The following is a 22512-nucleotide window of genomic DNA, read 5'->3' as shown; positions in this document are numbered from 1 at the left end:
AAGATAAATTTGTCCACCCGGACAAGAACATCATCAATAATACCAAACGGCCTCTTCATAGTTCTATCCGCCATTTGCAATCGCATTGAAGTAGCTCTCGATTGACCAATACCCAAAGTTTTGAAAACGGAGTAAGTCATCAAATTGATACTTGCTCCCAAATCACACAATGCCTTTGCAAAATTCGCACTCCCAATGGTACATGGAATGGTGAAAGCGCCGGGATCTTCAAGCTTTGGAGCCATCGAGTGCACAATTGCACTTACTTGGTGAGTCATTTTGATGGTCTCACAACCCATATATCTATTTTTGGTCACCAAGTCTTTCATGAACTTGGCGTAACCCGGCATTTGCTCAAGAGCTTCCACCAAAGGAACATTGATTGACAAGCTTTTCATCATCTCAATAAACTTCTTAAATTGGTTTTCATTCTTTTGCTTCGCAAGTCTTTGAGGGTAAGGTGGAGAAGGCCTTGGCAAAGGAGCCTTAGCCTTGGGCACAACCGTTTCCGGCATGTCTATTACGTGTTCCCTAGACGGGTTCACGTCATTTTGAGTCTCCACCTCATTATCATGAATATCAATTCTCACTTCCGCATTCAAGTTCTCTTCACTCACTTGCTCATCAACTATAGGGATAACATCATCTTGCACCTCAACTTCATCACTCACAATTTCCTTTTGCTTGGAGGCATTCACATTACCACCTCGACCGCTTCTTGTAATCACCGCTATTGCATGCCCGGTATTTTTCTCACCCTTCGGGTTTACTACCGTATCACTAGGTAGAGTCTCCTTAGGGCGAGTATTCAAAGATTGCGAAATTTGGCCAAGTTGAACCTTCAAGTTTCGGATTGAAGTATTGTGGGATGCCAATTGAGCATCAGAGTCGACGTTCTTTTTCATCATTTGTTCAAACATCATCTCGATTCTCCCCATCTCATTGTTCAACGAGCTAGGACCTTGGGATGGAAATGGGGGTGGGTTGTTTGGTTGTTGATACATCGGAGGCATTTGAAAGCCTTGCCCCCGATTTCTTTGATTGCCATTATTCCAACCACCCTGATTGTTGTTTCCTCCCCAATTGTTGTTGTTGCCACTCCAGTTGCCCTGGTTGTTCTGGTTGCCCCAATTCTGATTGTTGTTCCCCCAATTGCTATTTCCTTGTTGGTTTTGATTCCCCCAATTGACTTGGGATCTCTATTGTTGTTGTTGGTTAGGATCATTGCCCCTTTGTCCTTGATAATTGTTTACGTACTGCACTTCTTCACTTTGCTCATCATACCCATCATCTTGGTTGAAACCACCATTACCTTGCTCATATTGATCCGGGCTACCTTGACCTTGTTGACCTCTTTGTCGCCTCTCGTTGACCAACATGTTGACACCTTCCATAGCATTTACTTGTCGTGGCGCTTGAACTTGCTGTAATTGAGCTTTGGCCAGCTGGTTCGTTGTTGTAGTTAACTCTGCTATTGCCCTACCATGGTCTTGGAGCTCTTTGTGCAGGCGAATGACTGTGGGATCACCTTGTGGCACATTAGCTCGACTCTGCCAAGCCGAGGAAGTGTCTACCATCTCATCCAATATCTCACACGCCTCAGCATAAGGTGTGTTCATAAAATTTCCCCCTGCTAGCTAGTTCACCACACACTCATTGATTGTGTTAATGCCACGGCAGAAAGTCTGCTGAATCATTGCTTCGGTCATGTCATTGTTCGGACAATCTTTCACCATTGTCCGATACCTTTCCCAGATTTCATGAAGTGGTTCATTAGGTTCCTGTTTGAAGGCCAAAATCTCATCTCTCAAGGTCGCCATATGTCCCGGCGAAAAAAACTTCGCTATAAACTTGTCCGCCAACTTATCCCAAGTATGGATGGAATGGTTGGGAAGTCTTTCGAGCCAGTCCAAAGCTTTCCCCCGAAGTGAGAAAGGGAACAATCTCAATCTTAAAGCATTTTCGGATACATTCGTCTGCTTGATTCCCCAACAGGTATCCACGAAGCCGTTAAGATTTTTATATGCATTCTAATGGGGAGCGCTTGTGAAGTACCCTCGCTGCTCCAATAAAGTCAACATCACATTTGTTATTTGAAAATTGCCCGCCCGGATCCGGGGTAGGACAATTGCACTTGCGTAACCCTCATTTGGAACCACCCAAGGAGCGACTCTTGGAGTAGGCGGTGGAGGGTCTGGAATGTTATCATTGGCATGGCGACCTCTTCTTCGACCTTGAGGTAGTAGAGGCACCTCATCTTCTCCATTATCATCAACCTCCTCCCCCGGCGGAATATTTCCAAGAGGATCATTGTTTGCCATTTTGTATTTGAATCGATGATTCACACACGTTAGTAAAATAGAACGAAAGAAAAACAAGACACAAAACTAGTTAGATAGATAGTCAAAACCGTTTAGCTCCCCGATAACGGCGCCAAAAAGTTGATCGAGGCCAACCCTACACCACTATAGAGTGGCAAGAGCAGTCGATGTAGCTTTTACCCGATAAGTCGGGATCGAATCCACAAAGAGCTAAGAAAGGTTTGGAATTGGATTTCTATCTAATCTAGCAATGTGCTATGTTTTCAATTGCACTTCCAATCATTCTTGTTTGTTCACTATTTTATTTTTATACTAATGATGCAAGTAATTAGACTAAGTATGATATTTTTATAAGGTTTTCTTAATTTATGGAAAGGCACTAGGGAAGTGACTTACTCCTAGGTGAGTACCTAACCGGATCTAAAACTTAGGGCAAAATTGTTATAGTTGGGATCGTGATATAGCCAATGCACGAAACTACTCACTCTATACCTCTCCGTAGTTTGAGTGAATTTGCGCTAATTGGCTTTCTCAAGTCCAATTGGGTGTTCAAATTGTGCAAGCAAGGTTGGCTCAAGTCGGGTATTGCTATCTCTAGGTTTAACCCTTTAATTGGGGCTATCAATCTCTTGAATGAGATAGAATGCACCCCAATTCCTTATTGGCCTGAAGTTCCTAAACTTGGCCTCTCTTTCTCAAGAAGAGCCTAAGTAAAAAAGGCACAAATTAGTGTTTTCAACCACCAATTCAACATCAAAAGCACAAAACAGGCCAAATATCATTCGCCCATAAACATTAAAGCCCTAAAATAAAAGACCCATTAAATACCCACACTAGGGTTGAGCCACAACCCTAGCTAACGGGTCTAGCTACTCATAATAACTGAAGAAATAAGAGATTTAGATGAATAATAACCCATAAAAATTAATTACAAGATAAAAGTCTAAGATTAATTGCTAAACTAGCTATATAATTACTCAAAAATCCAAAAGTAGGCGGTTCACGTGCTCAGCTAAACAACAGATGGCCTAAAAATCTGAAAAAGAAGTATTTATACACAACTAAATTTTTCGGACAAAAATGCCCCTACGAAGGTACCGCTGACAGCGGAAAATGGACCGCTGTCTTGGTGAGCCTACGGCAGCCGCATAAAATCAAGTGCGGACCGCGGTCTTCAACTTTCAGCTCAACTTCGGACTCTCTGAATCTCTCCTCCGCTGACCGCGATAAAACAACCGCTGTCGCGGTAGAGGCACCGCTGCCGCATAAATCCACCGCGGTGAGCGGTGACTTGAAAAGCCTCAGATTGCATCTCTCTGAATCTTTGCCACCGCGGACCGCGGTAAATGCTCTGCTGTCGCGGTAGAGGCACCGCTGCCGCATAAAAGTACCGCGGCGGTGACTTGCAATCCCAAAAATGCATCTCTCTGAACCTTGCCACCGCGGACCGCGAGATCAAGACCGCCTCAGCGGTGGACCCTCCGCGTCCGCTGTTGATTTTCCACTGTAGCGCTTAGTTGACTCAGCTTTGCACTTGTGCAGGTTTCACTCCTTTTTGAGCTGGTTTTTGACTTCCTTGTCTCTTTTTGACCAAACAGTGCAAACAAGCATAACATATTAGCTTTCGTGATTACTTGTATACACTTTTAATCCAAAACTTAAGCAAAAAGGAGCGTAAAATAGACTAGAATCCCTAGTTATCAGCTAACCTGCTAATACTAGTTGCATTTAAAACGTAAGTTAAGTTAATGACAAGACCCCATTATTTCTCGTTAATACGTGTAAATAGCATGTCACATATGCATATTTTTAAAATTTTCACAAAAATTACACATTAGTGGAATTTGCCAACCAAAATTACACATTTTAAGGGGAAAAATCTTCAATATGATCCTCTGTCTTGTTAAACAACAAAAATAGTCTGTTCATCTGAAATAATCCATTAGATATACTAATTGGCAGTTTTGATCTATTAAATTTGCAAAAAGTGATAATTTTTAATTTGACAAACTCTGGTTATTAATTTAACACAACAATGAATTGAGGAAGTTCTTTATTAATTAAAAATATCAAATTATGAGTAAGAGTTAATTATGAAGTTTTAAAAATTAGTTGTAATTACATTTTTATCTAACATAAGATGCACTTACGAATTGTTAAATAATGATCAACATTTTGTGTTGAAGATGTGCTTTTACAATAATATGACTTAAGATATTTATTTGATACTTTCTCTAAATAAAGATGCCGGAGCAGGTTATATTTATATACATCTCGAGGAAATTACCTTGTAGTTTTTTTTGTCTTTAACGAAGTTTAAACTATGGACTATAATATTCACGCTCACTTTGTTAGGATATACTCTTGGGTGCAGATGATTATCTGCTTACTAGGATATATTATCATTAATTTTTAGTAGATATATCAAAACAATTTGTTTTCTCAATATATAGAGTCGATTGTCTAAGCTTTTATGTCCTGAAAATGCTACAAAGTATTGAGAGTGTATCCATAATAAAGCACACTAAAATAATTTAGGTATTTCGCTTATTACAGGAAAAAAGTAGTAAATATTTCCAAAAGCCTTAAACACATTTTGAAGACAAATACTATTATCATCACTAAAAAAATTTAAAACAGCAGAGTGGAACTTGAAAGTGTGCACTATTTTGACACCTGCATTCAAAATTTTATCTACATGGTTATAACTAATAATATTACTTCACATATTTTGACTAAGTGATTAATTATCCTAATAACACATATCATTTAAATTTAATTAATAATGTTAATGCAGAATGTGTGAATAATATATGTCATGTACTTCCTCCGGTTCAATTTAATTGATTTTTTGGTTATTTTCACACATATTAAAAATTTGCCTTTTAGTTGTCACTTTACGCATATCAAGAGAAGATAATTTTTTTTTCCTGTTACACCCACAATATTTATTACGCATTTCAAATTATTTTCTCATATCCAATAAAATATGCATCAATTAATTTGGTTATCATGGTAAATTATGCACTTTATTTATTATTTTAAGTGACATAAAAAATCAAAACGTGCCAAGTAAAAGTGAACGGAGGGAGTAAATATTTAAGTGCGTGCAAGTTATTAAAGAAAGTGTGCAGTATGTTGACACCTGGTTTTAACTTTTAATTAAGCTATTCAGAAAGAAAAGTTACCAGTATTCATTCGCTGGCCACCATCTATTTTGAAAAGGAAATGAAAATGGCGGGCTAAGCGTATTGTCTCACCAGTATTCAAATCTCAAACGCATACCCTCCCCTCTCTCACACACGCACAAGGCAAAATAAGCAGAGAACGTTAGAGATTAGAATGAAGAGCGGCGTAGGGGAAGCGATGAGGACGAAAATGGAGGAACTTAGATTAATTTGTGACAGAGAAATTCCCATTCAACAGCAGAAATTGGATGCTGCCACTCACTCCTTTCGAAAATCCCTCGATTCAACCAAGGCCCAAGCACAAGAGTCTCTTCAATTACAGGGTATGCTTTTTCTAAATTCTGAGGCTCCCTTGAATTTTAGTGTTCTAAACTTAGGGTTTTCACCTGAACATTAATCTTAGCGATTATATAGGATTATATCTACTAGATTGAAATTTTCTTCACGTGGGATCTTATTGATTTGATTATTTGATTTAATTGACTGGTTGCGGCAGAAAAACTTGGGAAGTTAAAAGTTGAGCTGAGGGAATTGGAAGACAAATTGGTGAAAGCACTTGCAGGTGTGTCACTCTTTTCCCGTTCTTCTGTGTACTGCTCTTTACGTATGCTGTGGATTTTCTAATTAAGCGCTTCTTTTTTTGCTGAAAATGACGGTTATGCTGAAAGCGAACTTGCATATGTGATGACGTAAGTACTAATTATACTAATTATGCAAATAAACTGTCTTTTTAAGCTCTGAAGATCCTTATAGTAGTAAGAATATGAGGCAATAAACACTGAAAGTCTGAAGATCTAAGTAACAACACTTCCAAAGTTTAAATGTAATATTACAGCATGGATCTGTTATGGTATCTAAGATTTTTTTTTCTTGGATTTCTTGTGTATCGAGGGAAAATGGGAAATATGTGTAAAAGATTCACATCCAAAGTAGCTGCAATATGGTAGTCACCGCAAAGTTCTTAAGGTTATTTGCTTATTCTGCTAGTTCTCATCCATAGTAGTTTCTAAAATGTCTTATTTTTAATCTCAACTTCTTTTGCATTTAAGAATTGAGACTTAAAAGGAATGATTTCAGCGACTAATTAGATATATCCGGCATTCATGGTTTTGAAGAACTACTCCTGTTACTTTTCTATATGCTACTAATTTTGGATTATCATTTTCTCTATAAAATTGGATTATTATTATTATTATTATTATTATTATTTTGTCTCTGTTTTTTATTTAAAATTCTAACATGTTATGTCATCTTCAGCGAAGACCCGAAGAGAGGCAAAGCAGATAGCATTAGCAGACTCAATATCTGCTATGAAAGCTAGAATAGAAAAACTTAGAGGGGTTGTGGAAAAGCAAAGGCCCAGGAGAGAGGAATATGCAGCCATAATATCTCAACAAATTGATGGTAAATTCTATCTCTGCAAAAGTTGGCCCTCTTTTCATGCATTTGACAAAGTCATACGTGCTCTCATGTCTTGGAGTCTTCCTACGAGACAAATAGCACAGAGATGTTAATTTGACCTAATCCCCTAGTTACTTTCTCAAATTGATGCAGTATTATAATTTTTATTATCAATAATTGCTATGACCTTAGGCTGAAGTCTTATCACTTAGCCTTGTCCCAGATTAATGGTGTTTGTCGACTTTCATTTTTTTTTTTTACACCCTTCAAAAGCAATTTCAGTATCATAATAATAAAGAAAGTAACATGACACCCAATTTATTTGAAACTCATCAAAAGTGAAGTTTTATCTTTGTATTTGGATTCACCTCCAGTTTAATGTAGTAAAACCAAAGCTCTAGCTCAAATGCTTGTGCCTGGTCAAATGAAGACACCTAATTTGTTGGGAAGGTTGCATTAAATAATAATGCTTATCTGCCTCTTCTTCCTTTGAAGTTCCTCAAGATCTACACTGATGTTGGAAGTTGGATGAAAACTTGTTCAAGTTTTCTTTTCTTTTTTTATCGTGCCCCTTTTTCCAAACTCTCCTTGTACTTTCGTTGTGAAAGTTGCTTTTCGTGTGAATATTATTGGCGCTTCTTCTATGTTGATAACTTTGTGTCTGCTTTTGCTGTCTCTACCAAGTGACACCATATCATGTTGGGTAATTGAGCTTTCTTTTTGTGGGTAAAAGCTCTCAAAGCACGTGAAGAAAAGCATAATCAGACTGCTGAACAGAGAGAGGAAATAGAAGAGGCTGTTGTGTGGTACAATAAGGTGCTTGGTTTACGTATTGAATGTGGCCATGGTATGTTTATGCTTCCAACTTGTGGACACATTTAAGATTCTAAAGGAGCAGACTTGCTTTCTGAACCATATAACCTCGCCAAAATCTCTAATTATTACTAATGGATTTCCAATAAAAGAAATACAAGTCTTCTTCTATCATCAGATTTGTCCTTTGAACATTCATTTCCTATTTTCTGCAGGGGTTAAATTCATATTTACCAATATTGATGCCAATAATCAGGATAAGGAATACTTTTTTACCATTCGTCATGAGAATGATGTATATACTTGTAAGTTTGGAATCTTTATCAACTATACATAGTGAAGATGGTCCAGAACTCTAATTCTTTGCTTGGCTTGGATTTTTAGTGGTTGATTGTGATCCACAACTAAACGATGCAAACGAGCTGCTCAGAGAGTTAAATAAGAGCAATGGACTGTTCAAGTTTGTCAGGATTATGAGAGAAAAGTTTCAAGCAGCTGTAGCACATGGTATGACTTTGTGTTTCTGTTTCTATGTTACATTATCCTCTGAGCCTTATTTGGTAACACCAGAGCCATATGCGGCTGTGCAAGAAATCATAGAGTATTGGTTGCTTGCAATCCCCGGAAGATTGCATGTTCTTACACAGTTTATAAATATATAGAGAGTTTGTCATCAAATTCCGTATAATGGCTGAATATAGCAGATATAAATATTAAATATACGGAGAGTTTTCATCAAATGCTGTATAATGGTTCTGAATACGGTTATGTTTCCTATGCATCCAGGAACTCTTCCTGACATAGCATCTCGTGATCAAGACACTTCCATGATCTCTATGTCAGCCCCGGTTTCTTCCATTTCAACTGATAGTAGAAGTGAGTTTTCATCCCAGCTACAGGAGCATCAATCTGATGAACATAACAGAAATTCCAGGAAACTTGACCGTGCAAAAGGGGGTAGGCCAGCAGTCCCCTCTCCTGGATCTGCTTCGTCTCTTCGGCGTTCTACTCGTTTTAAGGTAGCATTTATTAATTATGAAAACTTGGACAACAAGCTCTAAATGATTTCTATGTTTCTTTCTTTTCCTTTATATATGCTTTGTCCTCTCTTAGAAATGTTGCTGTTGATTTCCGATAGTGGTTTCCTTGTTTATTCTCTCTATTCTTATAATCTTTGAGACTTACTCTGGGCAGAAATTTTACTTAACCAATTTAACTCAAATTATATCCGAGTTGTCACCCGAAGAGAAAAGAGAAAAGAGAAAAATAAAAGGGAAAGAAAAGGAACACTCAAATTGAATGGTCATGCCCTCTTAGACACTTGAGCATCATCTTCTTCCCACTTTCTCGTCATCCAACAAGGGTCAGTCCAGTTTCAATATTTACTATGCTTAAATGAAATTTATGAATTTGTTCCTATTTCTTTTGCTACAGGGAATAAGAGAGAAAGAATAAATGCACTTGTGCTTGAAGGAAGCTAGTGCAACATATATGATGATTTGGGGGTGGGGGTGGGGTGGGGGGTGGGGGGTCAAATGGAGGGGTAATGTCCAGCCAGTCCAAAATACCCTTCGGTCAAGATAAGTGGATCGATGGGTCATAGGCCAACCTACTCAACTCAAAGCCACTTTTCCATTTGTTCTTTTTTCTTTCCTAATTTGTAGGTTCGTAAAAAAAAGTATTGTGCAAGAAAGTAATATTATACCCTGTGGTAGAAATATTTCTCTCTTTGTTCTTTTTTCTATTTGTAACAAATTTCTCTTACAGGTTAATTTGGGGAAAATTGCTAATTATGTAATGCAAGTCGAACCAATCTTTTGGATGGGTTGATTAGAGCTACAGAAATTTAACTCTTAAATAGATAGATTACTCATCCAACCTATTGAAGTCTGGGTGAGACCTTGATACCATTTTATGAGTCAAAATTGACACTCCTAATGATGAGTAAAGTGTGGGATAGTGATGTTGCAGAAAAAGTTGAAATATGGACTTTATTATTAACTGTCAGAGGGGACATGCAAAAATAACTGATAAGCAATTCTGAAGTATGTCGCATACATTCTTTCCTATGATATAGTGTAGATTTCCAGGCTATACATGTTTAATCCCTCATTGACATGCTAAGTTTTTGTTAACATGATGCAGATACAAACCAAAAAAAAAGTCATGATTAACCTGAACAAATAATTGCTACTGTTTAAAAGGTTCACAAGCATCTGGACTTGATAACCTTTTCTCATTGGCTTGTCTGGATATACACACATATAAACCAACATAAATGTATATGCTTTGGATGATTTCTGTGTGCCCCTCAGAAAGGAACAGTCTTGGATGTTTTTATTCAGCGAGCTTACTAGTTACTACAAAAAGAGTTCAAAGTATGAACTATCTAGCATTTCTTAGGAAACTTATGGGTTCATATGTTTACCTGTGTTTTGGATAAATAGAATAGGGAATTAGGTGGATACCTTAAAAATTTGTTCTAGTTGGATGAAGTAAAACATTTTTTAGGGAAGGTTGACGACCTTTTGGGATTTTCCAAAAAGGAGAGGACTAACTCTTTTGGGATTGAGACGTATTTTTATGCGATATGTTTGATCTCAATTCAAAGGATTCAATTAAGTTTAGCCAAGCTAAGCTGAGGACTGATTAAGCTCAATTCATTATACTGTAATTCAGATAAACTAACAAGATAGACTAGTCTTTGGTATTTGTTAAATTTGTAAGACAGCAAGGATTTTCTGGTTAAGGTCAGCTTTGAGTGAATTTTGTTGTTTTTTAGCAAGTCCTTTATATTGCTTGTCGTTTTGCTCTTTGAAGTCTGTAGACTCAAATAAGTGGTACTTTCTTTTATTGCTTTTCTTGTCATTCAGGTCCTCACATTTATAAACTTTGTATTTACTTTTGCTATTCTTTTTGGACCAATTGCTCATGATATACATAATTGTGTCTAGCTTGGAGATTAGAGGTATGATGTGTGCTGTCATTTACATGACTGTGTGAAGCCAGTGCATAGGGTTAGGTCATCAGTCTTGTGATTTGGTGGCAAGTTCATTAAGAAGCATCCTAAGGTACTAGAAGCAAATGAAAAAGTTAGAACAGATCAATGAAGCAAGGAAATGGTAACCGACAGGGGCGGATCTATATAGAGGGTTGGGGGTGGCACGCCACCCGGTCGCTCGGGTAAATTTTTGCGTTTGTGTATATATATATATATATATAGGCGAAATACATAAACGGCCCCTTCAAGTTGTCCTCAACGACCAGCTGAACACCCCAACTGATCAATTTACCATTTAGACACTTCAAGTGGCTATTAAGTATTTCAAGTAAACACTCGTTACTGGTGTGGCATATGCGTGTTTTGTAACAAAGTGTTGGGCGCGTGAAGGTCATTTTTGAATTGTCAAATTCAAGAAAATCCTCCATTCCTTCCCCCTCCCCCCCCCCCCCAAACCATCTTCTTGCTTTCCCCATCTGTGTCCCCCATTTTCGCAAATCAACCCCAAATATTGAAAGCAACTGAAATTGGCTACACTCCCCCAAAACATATCTTCTTACTTTTCCATCGTCTTCTTCAACAGATTCCGAACAAACCCAACATCAATAGTCGACCAGACTTCTACGAGCACACTTCGAACAGACCCAAAAGTTTCGAACAGACCCATCTTCTTCAATAAACTTTGAACGGACCCAGAAATTTGGTCTTCTTCAAACAGACCCGGTCATCTTCTTCTTCGGAAATTTCGAACCAAAGCCTATCGAATCAACTGCAATGGACCTTACACAACTTTGGAAATGGAGAATTGAAGTCTCAAATTCTTTGTCCAGCATTATTAAAAGAATATAAATTTCTTTTCATTTTCATCCTTGAATTTTCAATGACCAGTTACAAACAGATTGAAGTTCAATTTGAAGAAGCAAACCCACAGAAATGGTGTGTTCCACTAAAGAAGATGTTTTTGTAACTTTCATGAATTCAACAACTCACAAGGCAGATTTCTTGTGTGAAGATTCGCTGTTTAGTCCGCTATTGTTCGGAAAACTCTTTGATCCTTCAGATGCATTTCCACTGTGGGAATTTGATTCAGTACCTATGTTTAATTTGTTGGGAGTTAGGATGTAGGTTAATTTGGAGAAATGGAATGAGGGAAAGTTGATGAGTGAAAGAAAGAAGATGAAAGGAGGGGGGGGGGGGGGAGGTCAGCGCTGGCTTGGTTAATTAAAAGTAAGGAAAAATAATTTTTTTTTGCTTTAAATGTATTCCTTTTTTTTTGTTAATTCAAATTACACGTGTCGTTTTCTAATTGGTTCATTTGACACATCATTAGCAAGTGTAACTCACGCATATAGTTTGCTGCGCTCGAGTGTTTACTTGATACACTTAATAGTCACTTGAAGTGTCTAAATGGTAAATTGATCAGTTGGGGTGTTCAGCTGGTAGTTGAGGACAACTTGAAGGGGCTGTTTATGTATTTCGCCATATATATATTGGTATTTTACACAAAAACTCTATATATTAAAAGGATGGCAGCCAGAGTAATAAGTTGGCTCTAGGTGCCATGGTTAAAGGCTAACATTCCAAGCGGAAGATGCAGGATCGGATCCTGTTTTCTTCCATTAGCCGATTTTTTCTATTTAGAATTAAACAGTTGAAAACTCTAAATAGTCAACAAACTGCAAGGATTCTAATATTTTCTCTTTTTATCCTTGTAATTTTATTGTTTCCATGATTTCAAAAATCTTTTAGAGTGATGGCATCAATAGACTTGATATAAATCTAGCTATAAGCGGTGTATTTGCTAGTTTTATATTTTAATTTTGTGCATAATCACATCATTCAATAGAGTTAGAGAATTAGATCGAATTGGACAAAATTTCTTTGATTTCATATATTTATTTAAGCACCAAAATCTTGTAAATCGAACTGAATTAATTCAAAATAGATTGAACCAAACCAAACCAATAAAATGTACACCCTAAATCAATTTCCTTCATTGATGGTAGTTTGCATTAAAAAGTGGCACCCGTAGCCATCAAATGCTGGATCCGCCTCTGGACTAACCGGTGTCTGCACCTTAATAGGAATGAAATTAGCACACGTGGTTAAAGTTGACCAATGTCAACCACGTTTCACCCTACGGAGCTAATATCACATGCAGAGAGCATTTATACGGAAAGATTCTCTTTTTCACAACATTGATGACTGAATTTTCTGAACAGGCCTGTTCATGAAGAATTCACTCGTTATGCCGTCATGTGAATGTTCTTTTGGCAGGAAATATCTGGGGAGAAATATCTTCGCTTCAACAATCATTGCATAGATTGAATGAGGCTTATTAGATTAAATTTGAGCAAGCACTTCACCCTGCATGGGTTCCTAATGTGCAAAATTCACTTTTTGGCAGGTCAAGAGATGATAAGGATTCCGCAGTTGCTTAGCCAACAAATTTTTGTTAATTCACGAGTCCTGATAAGCAAAAATCTAACTTGCTTCTACTAGAATATTGGGATCAGTAACGAGTCATGTCAAATGGCTACCTGATCAGATGCTCAAAGCCTTAACGTTTGTAGTGGGCTGACTTCATTTCTTAGGTCCAAGCTTTGTTGGTTTTGCTCCATTATATCGTCATATGACTTTCCAGTTTCCATTTCTTTTTGTACATTGTAGTGTATCAAATGTCTGTATTGTAGGATAGAAGATTGCTTAGATGCTGCATTCTTTTTGGAAAATGATATACTTGAGTGATATGAGCTACTTTCAGTGGAACAGTTTACAGGCGTGCAGCCAACACTTTTACTCTGGATTTTGCTTTCTAGGATAATTATCTATTTAATATCAATTTGGAATTGCTCTGACCCCAACTTATTTGGGACTTGGGACTGAGGCGTAATAGTAGTAGTTGTTGTAATATTAATTTGGAATTGCTGTTATTTGCAATGTTGATGACAAGGCAACTCTGAGGAAAGTTAGGAATTAATTGCACAATGCGAAAGAAAGGTGATGAATTTGTTGTGGATCCCTTTGTAAGGTAGTTGTAAAACGGGGAAAGTTGCGTTAAGGGGTTGAGGGTCTATTGGAAATAACCTCTCTATCCTCATAAGGTATAGGTAAGGTCTGCATACACACTACCCTCCTCCGACCCCATGGTGTGGGATAAGACTGGGTATGTTATTGTTGTTGTTGTTGTTGTTGTTGCTGCGTTAAGGGGTATTTATGGTATCTTGAATATTAAGCCAAAAGTGCAAAACAGAAAGGCAAAAGCGTGTTCATAGTAATGGACCACTAGAAGAACCTTCATTATTCCACTAACATTTGTTCTCCATCAGTTTGCTAACAATTGGACTATTTGTATGATATTTTCATTTGTTATCATGGATATACAAGAGTATATCTATTTATTTACATGTACATCCCTCCTTCCCAAAAGTAAAAAGAAATGGTTTGTTCATCCTACAGGTGGAAGCAATCTTCTATGGATGAGAACACGAGTGCCCTTCCAAAGCTTAAGAGCTTCAGTTTCATCATTTGCTAAAACTGAACAGTGACTTTCATTGCAGTCTGCAAAGTATTTCCCACTTATCCCTTCTGTTTGTGGGCTCAGTGCTACATAGCATGTGGTTGCTGCACCCTGCCATACCAAAAGATTGACCTCGTTACTTATTTTTATATTCACTCTTTTTACTTTTCCCCCCCACTTTTGTTGGTATATGGAGAGCAATAAATGATTTTTCCACAACTTTTTGGGAACAAAAAAGTATGTGAGTCCAAATTAAGTTGCAAAGAAAATAGTCGGAATGTTCAATGGAGCAAAAAGAGACAAACATATATAGACGAACCTGTGATGTTGACTTTAGAAGTTTTGATGCCATAAAATAGAGAGAATCTGTTTATGTGTGTAAGGGAAGTTAGTAACTATAGTTATATTTGTTTGATATTTGCAGCAAAAATTAAATGAAAAAGACATACCTGTGATAAAGCCCTTGTGATCTCTGATTATTCCAGTCTTTACAATTCCAGGATGGACTGCATTGATAGCCACATTTGCATTTCTTGCCTGTTCGATTCAAACATACATTTTTCACTATTTAAATTATACAAATATATAAAGACAAAAGCAATTAAATTTTTTGGAGAGTACAGGGACCAAAGAAGGAAAGAGAAGTATCCTTTGTCTACAGTACTATAGTGCAAATGAAGCTGGCAGATTCTAAACTGATGGACAATTCCCTAATGAGAGGTACAAGGAGTACTCTAACTTTAATTTCAGGATCCAACTGACTTTTCTCACAGAAAATAATTACATGTACTGAGTTTTGGCATATAAATTTATCTGTGTTGAGCTGTCTAATCAAGATTCATGTGATATGTAAGAGAAACAGCTTAGTATAAAATCCGATGATTAGATTGCTTACCACAAAATTATTGGTGAATTGACTAGGGAGCTACCACTTTTAACACTGAAGATTATGTTTTGATTGCTTCTAATTGGGTATAATCTTTTTATTTATATCATATTATTTTTTGTATTAGGTTATGAAAAGAATCCATTTGTTTACGGTCTTATCAATTCTGTTAAGAAAGTGCAGAAAACATGCAAGTGAAAGGAAGTAATTAAATAGGGAATTAACCTTTAGTTGTCTTGACAATTCCTTGGCATGTAAAATGTTGGCCAATTTTGACTCAGCATATGCACGAGTACCATTATAACTGTGTGACATGCATCACCAAGACGAATTAGTTTAGAGATCGAGGAACAAGTTGGAAGAACTAACTTTGAATAAATCTCGTATTAATAAGTAATTACTATGAAATATTTACTAAATACTAGTAGTATTCATATTACTTCTTGGGATTGAGTAATTTGCAGAAGCGGAATTGATCTCTTTTCACCCAATTGTGAACTACTGAAGTAACATTCACTATTCTTCCTTGAATCCCTGTGGATTCTGCTGTCTCCACCAGTTTCTCTAATAGCAACTCTGTCAATAGAAAATGACCTGCCAAACACCATGATTTAAGTTGTGTTTATATAATCAGTACAGTTTAGCCTATAATAGCAGGATAGTTATTTTTATTAAATTTATCAATTAATGTGTAAATATTTGTTTTCATAATACAGTGCATATAACTCAAACTCGTATAGTACATCACACAAGGGACTATAGTTTGAGGTATTTCTAGATTTTTTTCATTTTTCTTTTTGTAGGACTTCATTTATACTTGGGTATTGAAGTCCCAACTCCATCAAGAAAGATAATGGTCCCGAGTATATAATAAGGAGTTAGTTACCTAAGTAGTTTGTGGCAAAAGTCATCTCGATTTTGTCTTCAGAGAACTCCAGTTTCTGCGAAAATTTCCCTGCATTATTTCTGCATGATAAAAATTTCAGACCAATCGTAAATTACGTTCACACCCTTCACTTCCTAAAAAGAAAAGAAAATACAAAAAAATAAGAGTTTATGTTATATATACTGTCCGTGTAAAGAATTTTTGTGCCATTAGGTCACGTTTACCTATTTAGCAGTTAACTTGCCTTATTTTGAGTGCTCTGATAGTGTAAAAAACTCTCTATACCGTATATAACTTAAACACACGATGAAAGGAAAAAAAATACATACATGAGAATGTGAAGAGGCAGTCCTAAAGACAAGAACTGAGCACAAAATCTCTGAATGGAAGCAAATGAACTCAAGTCTATCTCTAATATTATAATCTCAGCCATTGGACTTTCTTTTTGTATGGATTCCTTCACAATTGCTGCTTTCTTTAAGTCCCTTGCTGGAATTACTATCCTTACACCCCTTTTTGCCAGTACTCTTGCTGTTTCTGCCCCTATCCCTGATGTTGCGCCTGTAATTTTTCCAGTATGATTAATAAAAAACTATATAATATCATATGATGTTTTGTCTAATCTTTTTATGACATGTACTAAATTAGGTTTCTATATTGGATCTGCACTAAGTAATGCATGGTGATTAAAATACTAATTAATGAAAGATAGTGGGAGGTTGTTATTTAAATATTTTGATACTGAACATTTCTGTGTTAAAGATAGCATATGATTAGTACTCAGTACGTCCAGATAGGAAATCTTGTAGTATCTATTAATCAACAACCCAAGTAGAGACAAAACTATATCTTCCTTCAAACAAAAAGATACACTAAAAAGAAAAAAAAAATTGAATATGTTAATCTTCAATTTTATATTATTTGGAATAAGGAAAGGAAAGGAAAGGAAAGGAAAGCCTCTTCTTCTCCATTCTCCACCCTTAGCTCTCACTCTTTTTTGCATCACACTCTTTGAGTGCGGCCATTCCCCGTAACTTACGTGAATGATACTTTGTGCACCGAACTGTCCCTTTTTTTTTCTTTTGCAGGCCAGAGTGGGGAAATTAATTGAAAGTTTTTATTCAAAATGTGTGATAGAGAAAAGTGATGAGGTACAAAATGATGAGTGAAGCCTCATGAATATTTCGTACCCTACATCTGAAAAACATAGGAATAACCTTTGGAAAAATGGGTCATGGGAAGTACACAAGTGTTTGAGAAAGATGCTTCTTCTTGGAAGAAAAAATACCAAGAAAGTACTCTACCTTATAAATTCCATGTGTCTTGATAATTTGAAGATCTAAAAATCTTATACTGAAAAATCAACTCCACGAATATTCCTTAATTGGTATTAGTACTTTGTTCAAAGATTAACTCTCCACAAAATAGTTAATTAGTTAATGCATGTGGACCAAAATTCCATAATGAATTTTAAATTACTTATGAGTACATCGAACATATGATTAATCTCAGAACCACTCAAAAAGCTGGAAAATCCCTTTAATTCCAAGTTTCTCTAATAACAACAAGAAACAAAAGTAAGAAGGAGAAAAGAAAAGCTGAAAAATCAAAGAAAAGAATTATTCTTTTCAAGATTATTTTCTCCTCCATGTGATGGAACTGAAATTTTTCCAAACATGCACATATTAGCAGGCAGTAACAATTGCCCTATAAAAACTCGCTTTTCCTTAACCAAGCCATTGCCTATGAATTACCGGCTCATTAATTACAAATAGTATATTGTTTAGCCTTACAACCGTCCCAAAAACACAAGATTATAGGCAAACTAGACATGAAAAAGAAAGAGAATTTAAGACTAATTAGTACCAGTAATAATTGCAGTGAGCTGAGAATTGATAGATGAATGTTGAGTGACTTGGTCAGCAGTGGATTTAGAGCCAAAGCCACTTGGGCCAGCAATGCCTACCAAATATTTGAGAGCAGCCTTCATTAGAGCAAAGCTTGGAATTTTGAACTGCAAGATTGCAGCTATAGTTGAAAACCACGTATATATAAAAGCTTTATGAAACTTGTCCAAGTCCATATATACACACACCAACCACCCCTTATAATAAGTGAAAAGAGAATAATATTACAAATGTTTTGCCTACAACCAATTACAACAGATCCCTATTGTGTAGACTATATTGTCATATACAGTTTGGCTAGGTGAGACCAAAATAAAAGTTAAAAAAAAGTTTGGTGTTATCATTGACTACTAGTTGATGATGTTTTTTTGAAGCTTTTTTTGTATAGCACACGCACGTAATTATGTGAAAGTTTTCTTTCTTACTTCTAATTATTGTTGTCTGCCCTTATTAGTTTTGCGCGTCTTCTTTTTTATCTTTTCTCAACTCGTATTTTACTTTTGGTGGGAGGTGAAAAGTTTGATGTTTTTGGTCAGTCTTATAATTTGCTATTTCCAAGGAATGGCAAGGATAGTTCTTTTTTTATTTTTATTTTTATTTTTGTTTTTGGGATAATGCCACTGGCTTTATTGGCTTCATTGTAATTCTCATCCATCTTAATTGGAAGCATTTTTTGTGTCACGTATGACACATTAGAGAAGTGGTCCAAGTTCATGGGCTAAGGAATTGCCTTCCTATGTGTCTTTTATTCTATAGTTTTTTTTTCCCGCTTGAGTGGTTGTATTAATTTGGTGGAAATGATCTTTTATCCATTGGTGAACCCGTTTCACAACAGTATCGTGTGTGTAGGAGTGGCAAACGGGCGGGACGGATCGGATATGGTTCGGGTTCAAAAACGGGTAATGAAAAAATGGATCAATTATCCGATCCGGCCCATATTTAATACGGATAAAAAATGGGTTAACCGGCTAATAATATGGGTTACCCATATTATCCATGACGTCTTGTATATGATCACTTTTGGAAGAATTCTTAGTCTCCCTAACTTGAGGAACTCCTAGTTTGAGACCTTACAAATGTAAAAGTTGCATCCATTGGTTACTCATTGTTATCCATTTTCTAAAGGAATTTTTACATTCCTATACCACATAGGAAACCTTTTTACCCTACATGTTTAAGGTTTGAGTAAATTACACTTAGTATACCAAATTACCAATCCTATACCATACTTAATTAAGGGTCTAATTAATGGGCTGTTTTTACTTCTTAATTAAAGGTATCCATATCTAATTAATGGGCAGTTTTTACTCCTTAATTAAAGGTATCCATATATCTCACGTTTCTCTCTCCTTACCCCTCACCCCCTCACCCACGTTTTTATCCATACCCCACATTCTTTCTTGTTCTTCATCCACGATTGCAAGATCAATCAACGAAAGATGTCCTTGAGATGCATTAGCCAGCGAAATCTCATTATATTTGAATGTCGTGCCAATTTCCTCTGCAACAATTGTGGCACGTGATCTGATTTTCTGAAAGTCTACATGAAATCAAAAGTTGCAACAAACATTTTAATGCGCCACGAACTAGCAAAACAATGAAAACAGATACACTTTAGTATTTTTTTTTTGGGTACCAAACAAAATTCCCTCTTCTGGATTTTACTGTTTGTCGTGTATTTGTAGTGTAATTGCAGTGTAATTGTAGATTTAGTGTAATGGATATGATCTGTTGAAGCCCTCACCTAGATTTACTGTTTGTAGTGTAATTGTAGTTAGTTTGTAGTTTATGTAGAACATTCCAAGATTAATTGTAGTCTAAAATGTAGATATAATGTAGACATGATTGTGGATGATGTGTTTCCTGTTTGCCCTGTAACTGTAGGTAAATTGTAGTTATTCTTATAGTAGGCACTTAAACTGTACGTAATTTGCACATTCACTGTAGGTAAACTGTAGGTAAATTTGTTTGAATTGTAGAACTGATTTTATACATAATTGTAGAGTTTTTGTAGTTAATAGTAGTTATAATGTAGGATTCATGTACCGCTTCACACCATCTGTCACAGTATGGATATGATCTGTTGAAGCCCTCACCTAGAATTACATAACAAACAACAATAAAAATATTTACAATCATAAAATAGTTTATCTACAATTTATCTACAACGTATCTACAATTATATCTATAAATTATCTACAATCTACAAATTAACTACAATTTGTCTACAAATTATATACAATCTACTATTTGATTTCACAATGTATTTGATTTATACAATTTTTTCAACAGTATCAATTGATAGTTGTTCCGCAATTGTAGAGATCAGAGTACTGTAGCTTGCATTCTCATCTACCACAATGGCATCCACTTCAAAATCCCTAAATCTGCCATAGGTATCCCAATTGCCATTAAATTGTAGCATAATTGCGATTTTGGACATGATTTGTTGTCGATGTTGATATTTTTTTTTGATTTCTAGATTGAAAGAAGAAAAGATGAAGAAGAGATATATCTGATCGACAATTTGATAGAAGCAACTACGAAGAATAGACTTTTTCAACTTTGAGTTGTTGAAACTCGAAAATTTTGAATTGTACAATTTGAATTCAAATCTTAGAAGCTGTTAGTAGTTGAATATTTTCGTAGTTTTTGTAGCTGTTAGTAGTTGAATATCTGTTCGTTCCTTTTTTTTTTCAGAATTTGAATTGTAGTTCTGGAGAAAAAAACGCAGATATGAAATCTCCTTTCCCTTTTTAAAGATTTAATTTAATGTAGAATCAATTATCACCAAGAATCTCTCCTTAATTTTAGCGCGTTTTTAAGGAATATTCTGATCCATTAATGCCTGATTTTCGAATGGTACAATTTTTGTAGGTAAAATGTGGACTGGGCGGGTAATATACAAAATATGCACATTTTTGGTAATAAACTTTCATATATGGTATAGGAAGGAAAAAATCCCTTTTCTAAATGGATAATATGGTTTTTATCCATATTTGGCCCGTTTTTAAAAAGTTCATTATCCAACCCATTTTTAAGTGGATAATATGGGTGGTTAACTGTTTTCTTTTAACCATTTTGCCGCCCCTATGTGTGTGTATTTCCCCATAATAATAATAATAACAACAACAACAACAACAACAATAATAATAATAATAATAATAATAATAATAATAATAATAATAATAATAATAATAATAATAATAATACAAATTAATGTATTGCTTGATGTATTGTAGCATTTCTTTTTTTTTTTTTTTTTTATCTCTACCCCTTGGGTAAGGGTAAGGTCTGCGTACACATGCCCTCACCAGTCCCCACTAGTGAGATTTCATTGGGTCGGTATTGTTGTTATTGCATAAGTTTATATATTTATGATATAAGAATGTGCAATTATTTTACTGTTCATCCTTCAAATGGTAAAAGTCATCTCCAGGAAATATTTTTTTTTCCTTAAAAACGAGGAAAAAAAGGTGCTATCCGACTTTGAAAAAATATGAGCAATCTTTGTATATTTCTCACATGATTACAAAGAAAGCTGCATATATTTATCATGGAAGAGAAGAAATTTGACAATGTATGTCTAGTATATACATTTGTCAGGACGATTAGTTCAACGTGTCTAGATTCTAGAATATCAATTATTTAATCGATTAATTCAGTGAGGCATATTGTAGAGTGCGTGTGTACGTATAAAACACATTTTCTGAATCTGATATCACAAGGCACGTAAGAACATTAGGATTGAAGAAAATTTGATGCCTATTTCATGATGTGTCCAGAAAATAACAGGCAAATTAAAACAGTTGATGTTGCAAGGAGATTTTGACAATCACTCTGTAATTTCTTTCTTCTTGTTGTTTTTCTTGTTAACTTAAAGCAAGAAGCAAAAAAAAATAACAGCGGCATAATAAGTTTCCTTGTTACCAGTGACAGTGACGAAGCTAGGAATTTTTTCAAGGGTATTCAAATTTGAAATAAGTGAAAAAATTTCCAACAAAGGATGTTCAATGTATGTTATATACCTCTAAAACATAATATTTTATCTATATATACAGTATAATTTTTTGACGAATGATGGTCAGCTGACCACACCCTTGTGATCATGTGGTTCGCCACTGCTTATTACCCTTCTACTCAAACATCTTATCATCTAAATGAACAGATATTACTAGGAGTAATTAAGGACCCGTCTTATTAAGTAAGTACCAATATGCATGATATAAACATCAATTAAGGTTTTAACTTAATTATATTGACCTATAGTATAATGGAATTTCTACACTACTATTTAATGCTATTTAATCAGCTATAGAAGGTTATTTGTTTTATTTTTTTGAAGTTATTAATTCTGCTTTAATTTTTATGAGTAATTGTCCTACAATGATTTTTCAAATAACCTAATAGTGTATTAAACTCCGATTAGTTTTATAATATTTTCTTTCTATATTTTTTTTAAAAATTGGTTTCAAGTTTGTTTAAAAAAACTTACCATCAATTATACTTACTTTAAAAATACTTCTACTCAAATAAGCTCTCCAACAAAACAAAAGTTTCTAAAAGTGGTCTCCAAAATGAAGTGGCAT

General features: G+C 35.5%; 2 protein-coding genes across 4 annotated transcripts; one reads left to right on the top strand and one right to left on the bottom strand.

Moving 5' to 3' along the window:
* On the top strand, nucleotides 5507–14262 carry LOC109223668 (kinetochore protein Spc25). Of its 3 annotated transcripts, none has more exons than XM_019388061.1 (8): nucleotides 5507–5832; nucleotides 6006–6071; nucleotides 6767–6913; nucleotides 7644–7757; nucleotides 7939–8028; nucleotides 8108–8230; nucleotides 8510–8742; nucleotides 14184–14262. In XM_019388061.1, the coding sequence occupies exons 1-8, from the start codon at nucleotides 5664–5666 to the stop codon at nucleotides 14205–14207; spliced, it is 966 nt and encodes a 321-aa protein (XP_019243606.1). In that variant the 5' UTR covers nucleotides 5507–5663; the 3' UTR covers nucleotides 14208–14262. The 3 variants fall into 3 exon arrangements, with proteins under 3 accessions (XP_019243606.1, XP_019243608.1, XP_019243607.1); XM_019388063.1 differs by lacking the exon at nucleotides 14184–14262 and adding an exon at nucleotides 13132–13652; XM_019388062.1 differs by lacking the exon at nucleotides 14184–14262 and adding an exon at nucleotides 9158–9235.
* LOC109223667 (short-chain dehydrogenase TIC 32, chloroplastic) lies at nucleotides 13993–18176 on the bottom strand. The gene is made up of 8 exons (XM_019388060.1): nucleotides 17883–18176; nucleotides 16346–16577; nucleotides 16017–16096; nucleotides 15571–15724; nucleotides 15356–15434; nucleotides 14694–14781; nucleotides 14564–14610; nucleotides 13993–14355 (listed from the first exon to the last, which is right to left on the bottom strand). The coding sequence occupies exons 1-8, from the start codon at nucleotides 18097–18099 to the stop codon at nucleotides 14173–14175; spliced, it is 1080 nt and encodes a 359-aa protein (XP_019243605.1). The 5' UTR covers nucleotides 18100–18176; the 3' UTR covers nucleotides 13993–14172.

Source organism: Nicotiana attenuata, chromosome 3 (assembly GCF_001879085.1).
Source record: "Nicotiana attenuata strain UT chromosome 3, NIATTr2, whole genome shotgun sequence".
Lineage (NCBI taxonomy): Eukaryota > Viridiplantae > Streptophyta > Magnoliopsida > Solanales > Solanaceae > Nicotiana > Nicotiana attenuata.
The sequence above is the reverse complement of the archived record's forward strand: the minus strand, read 5'-3'. Positions and strand labels throughout refer to the sequence as shown.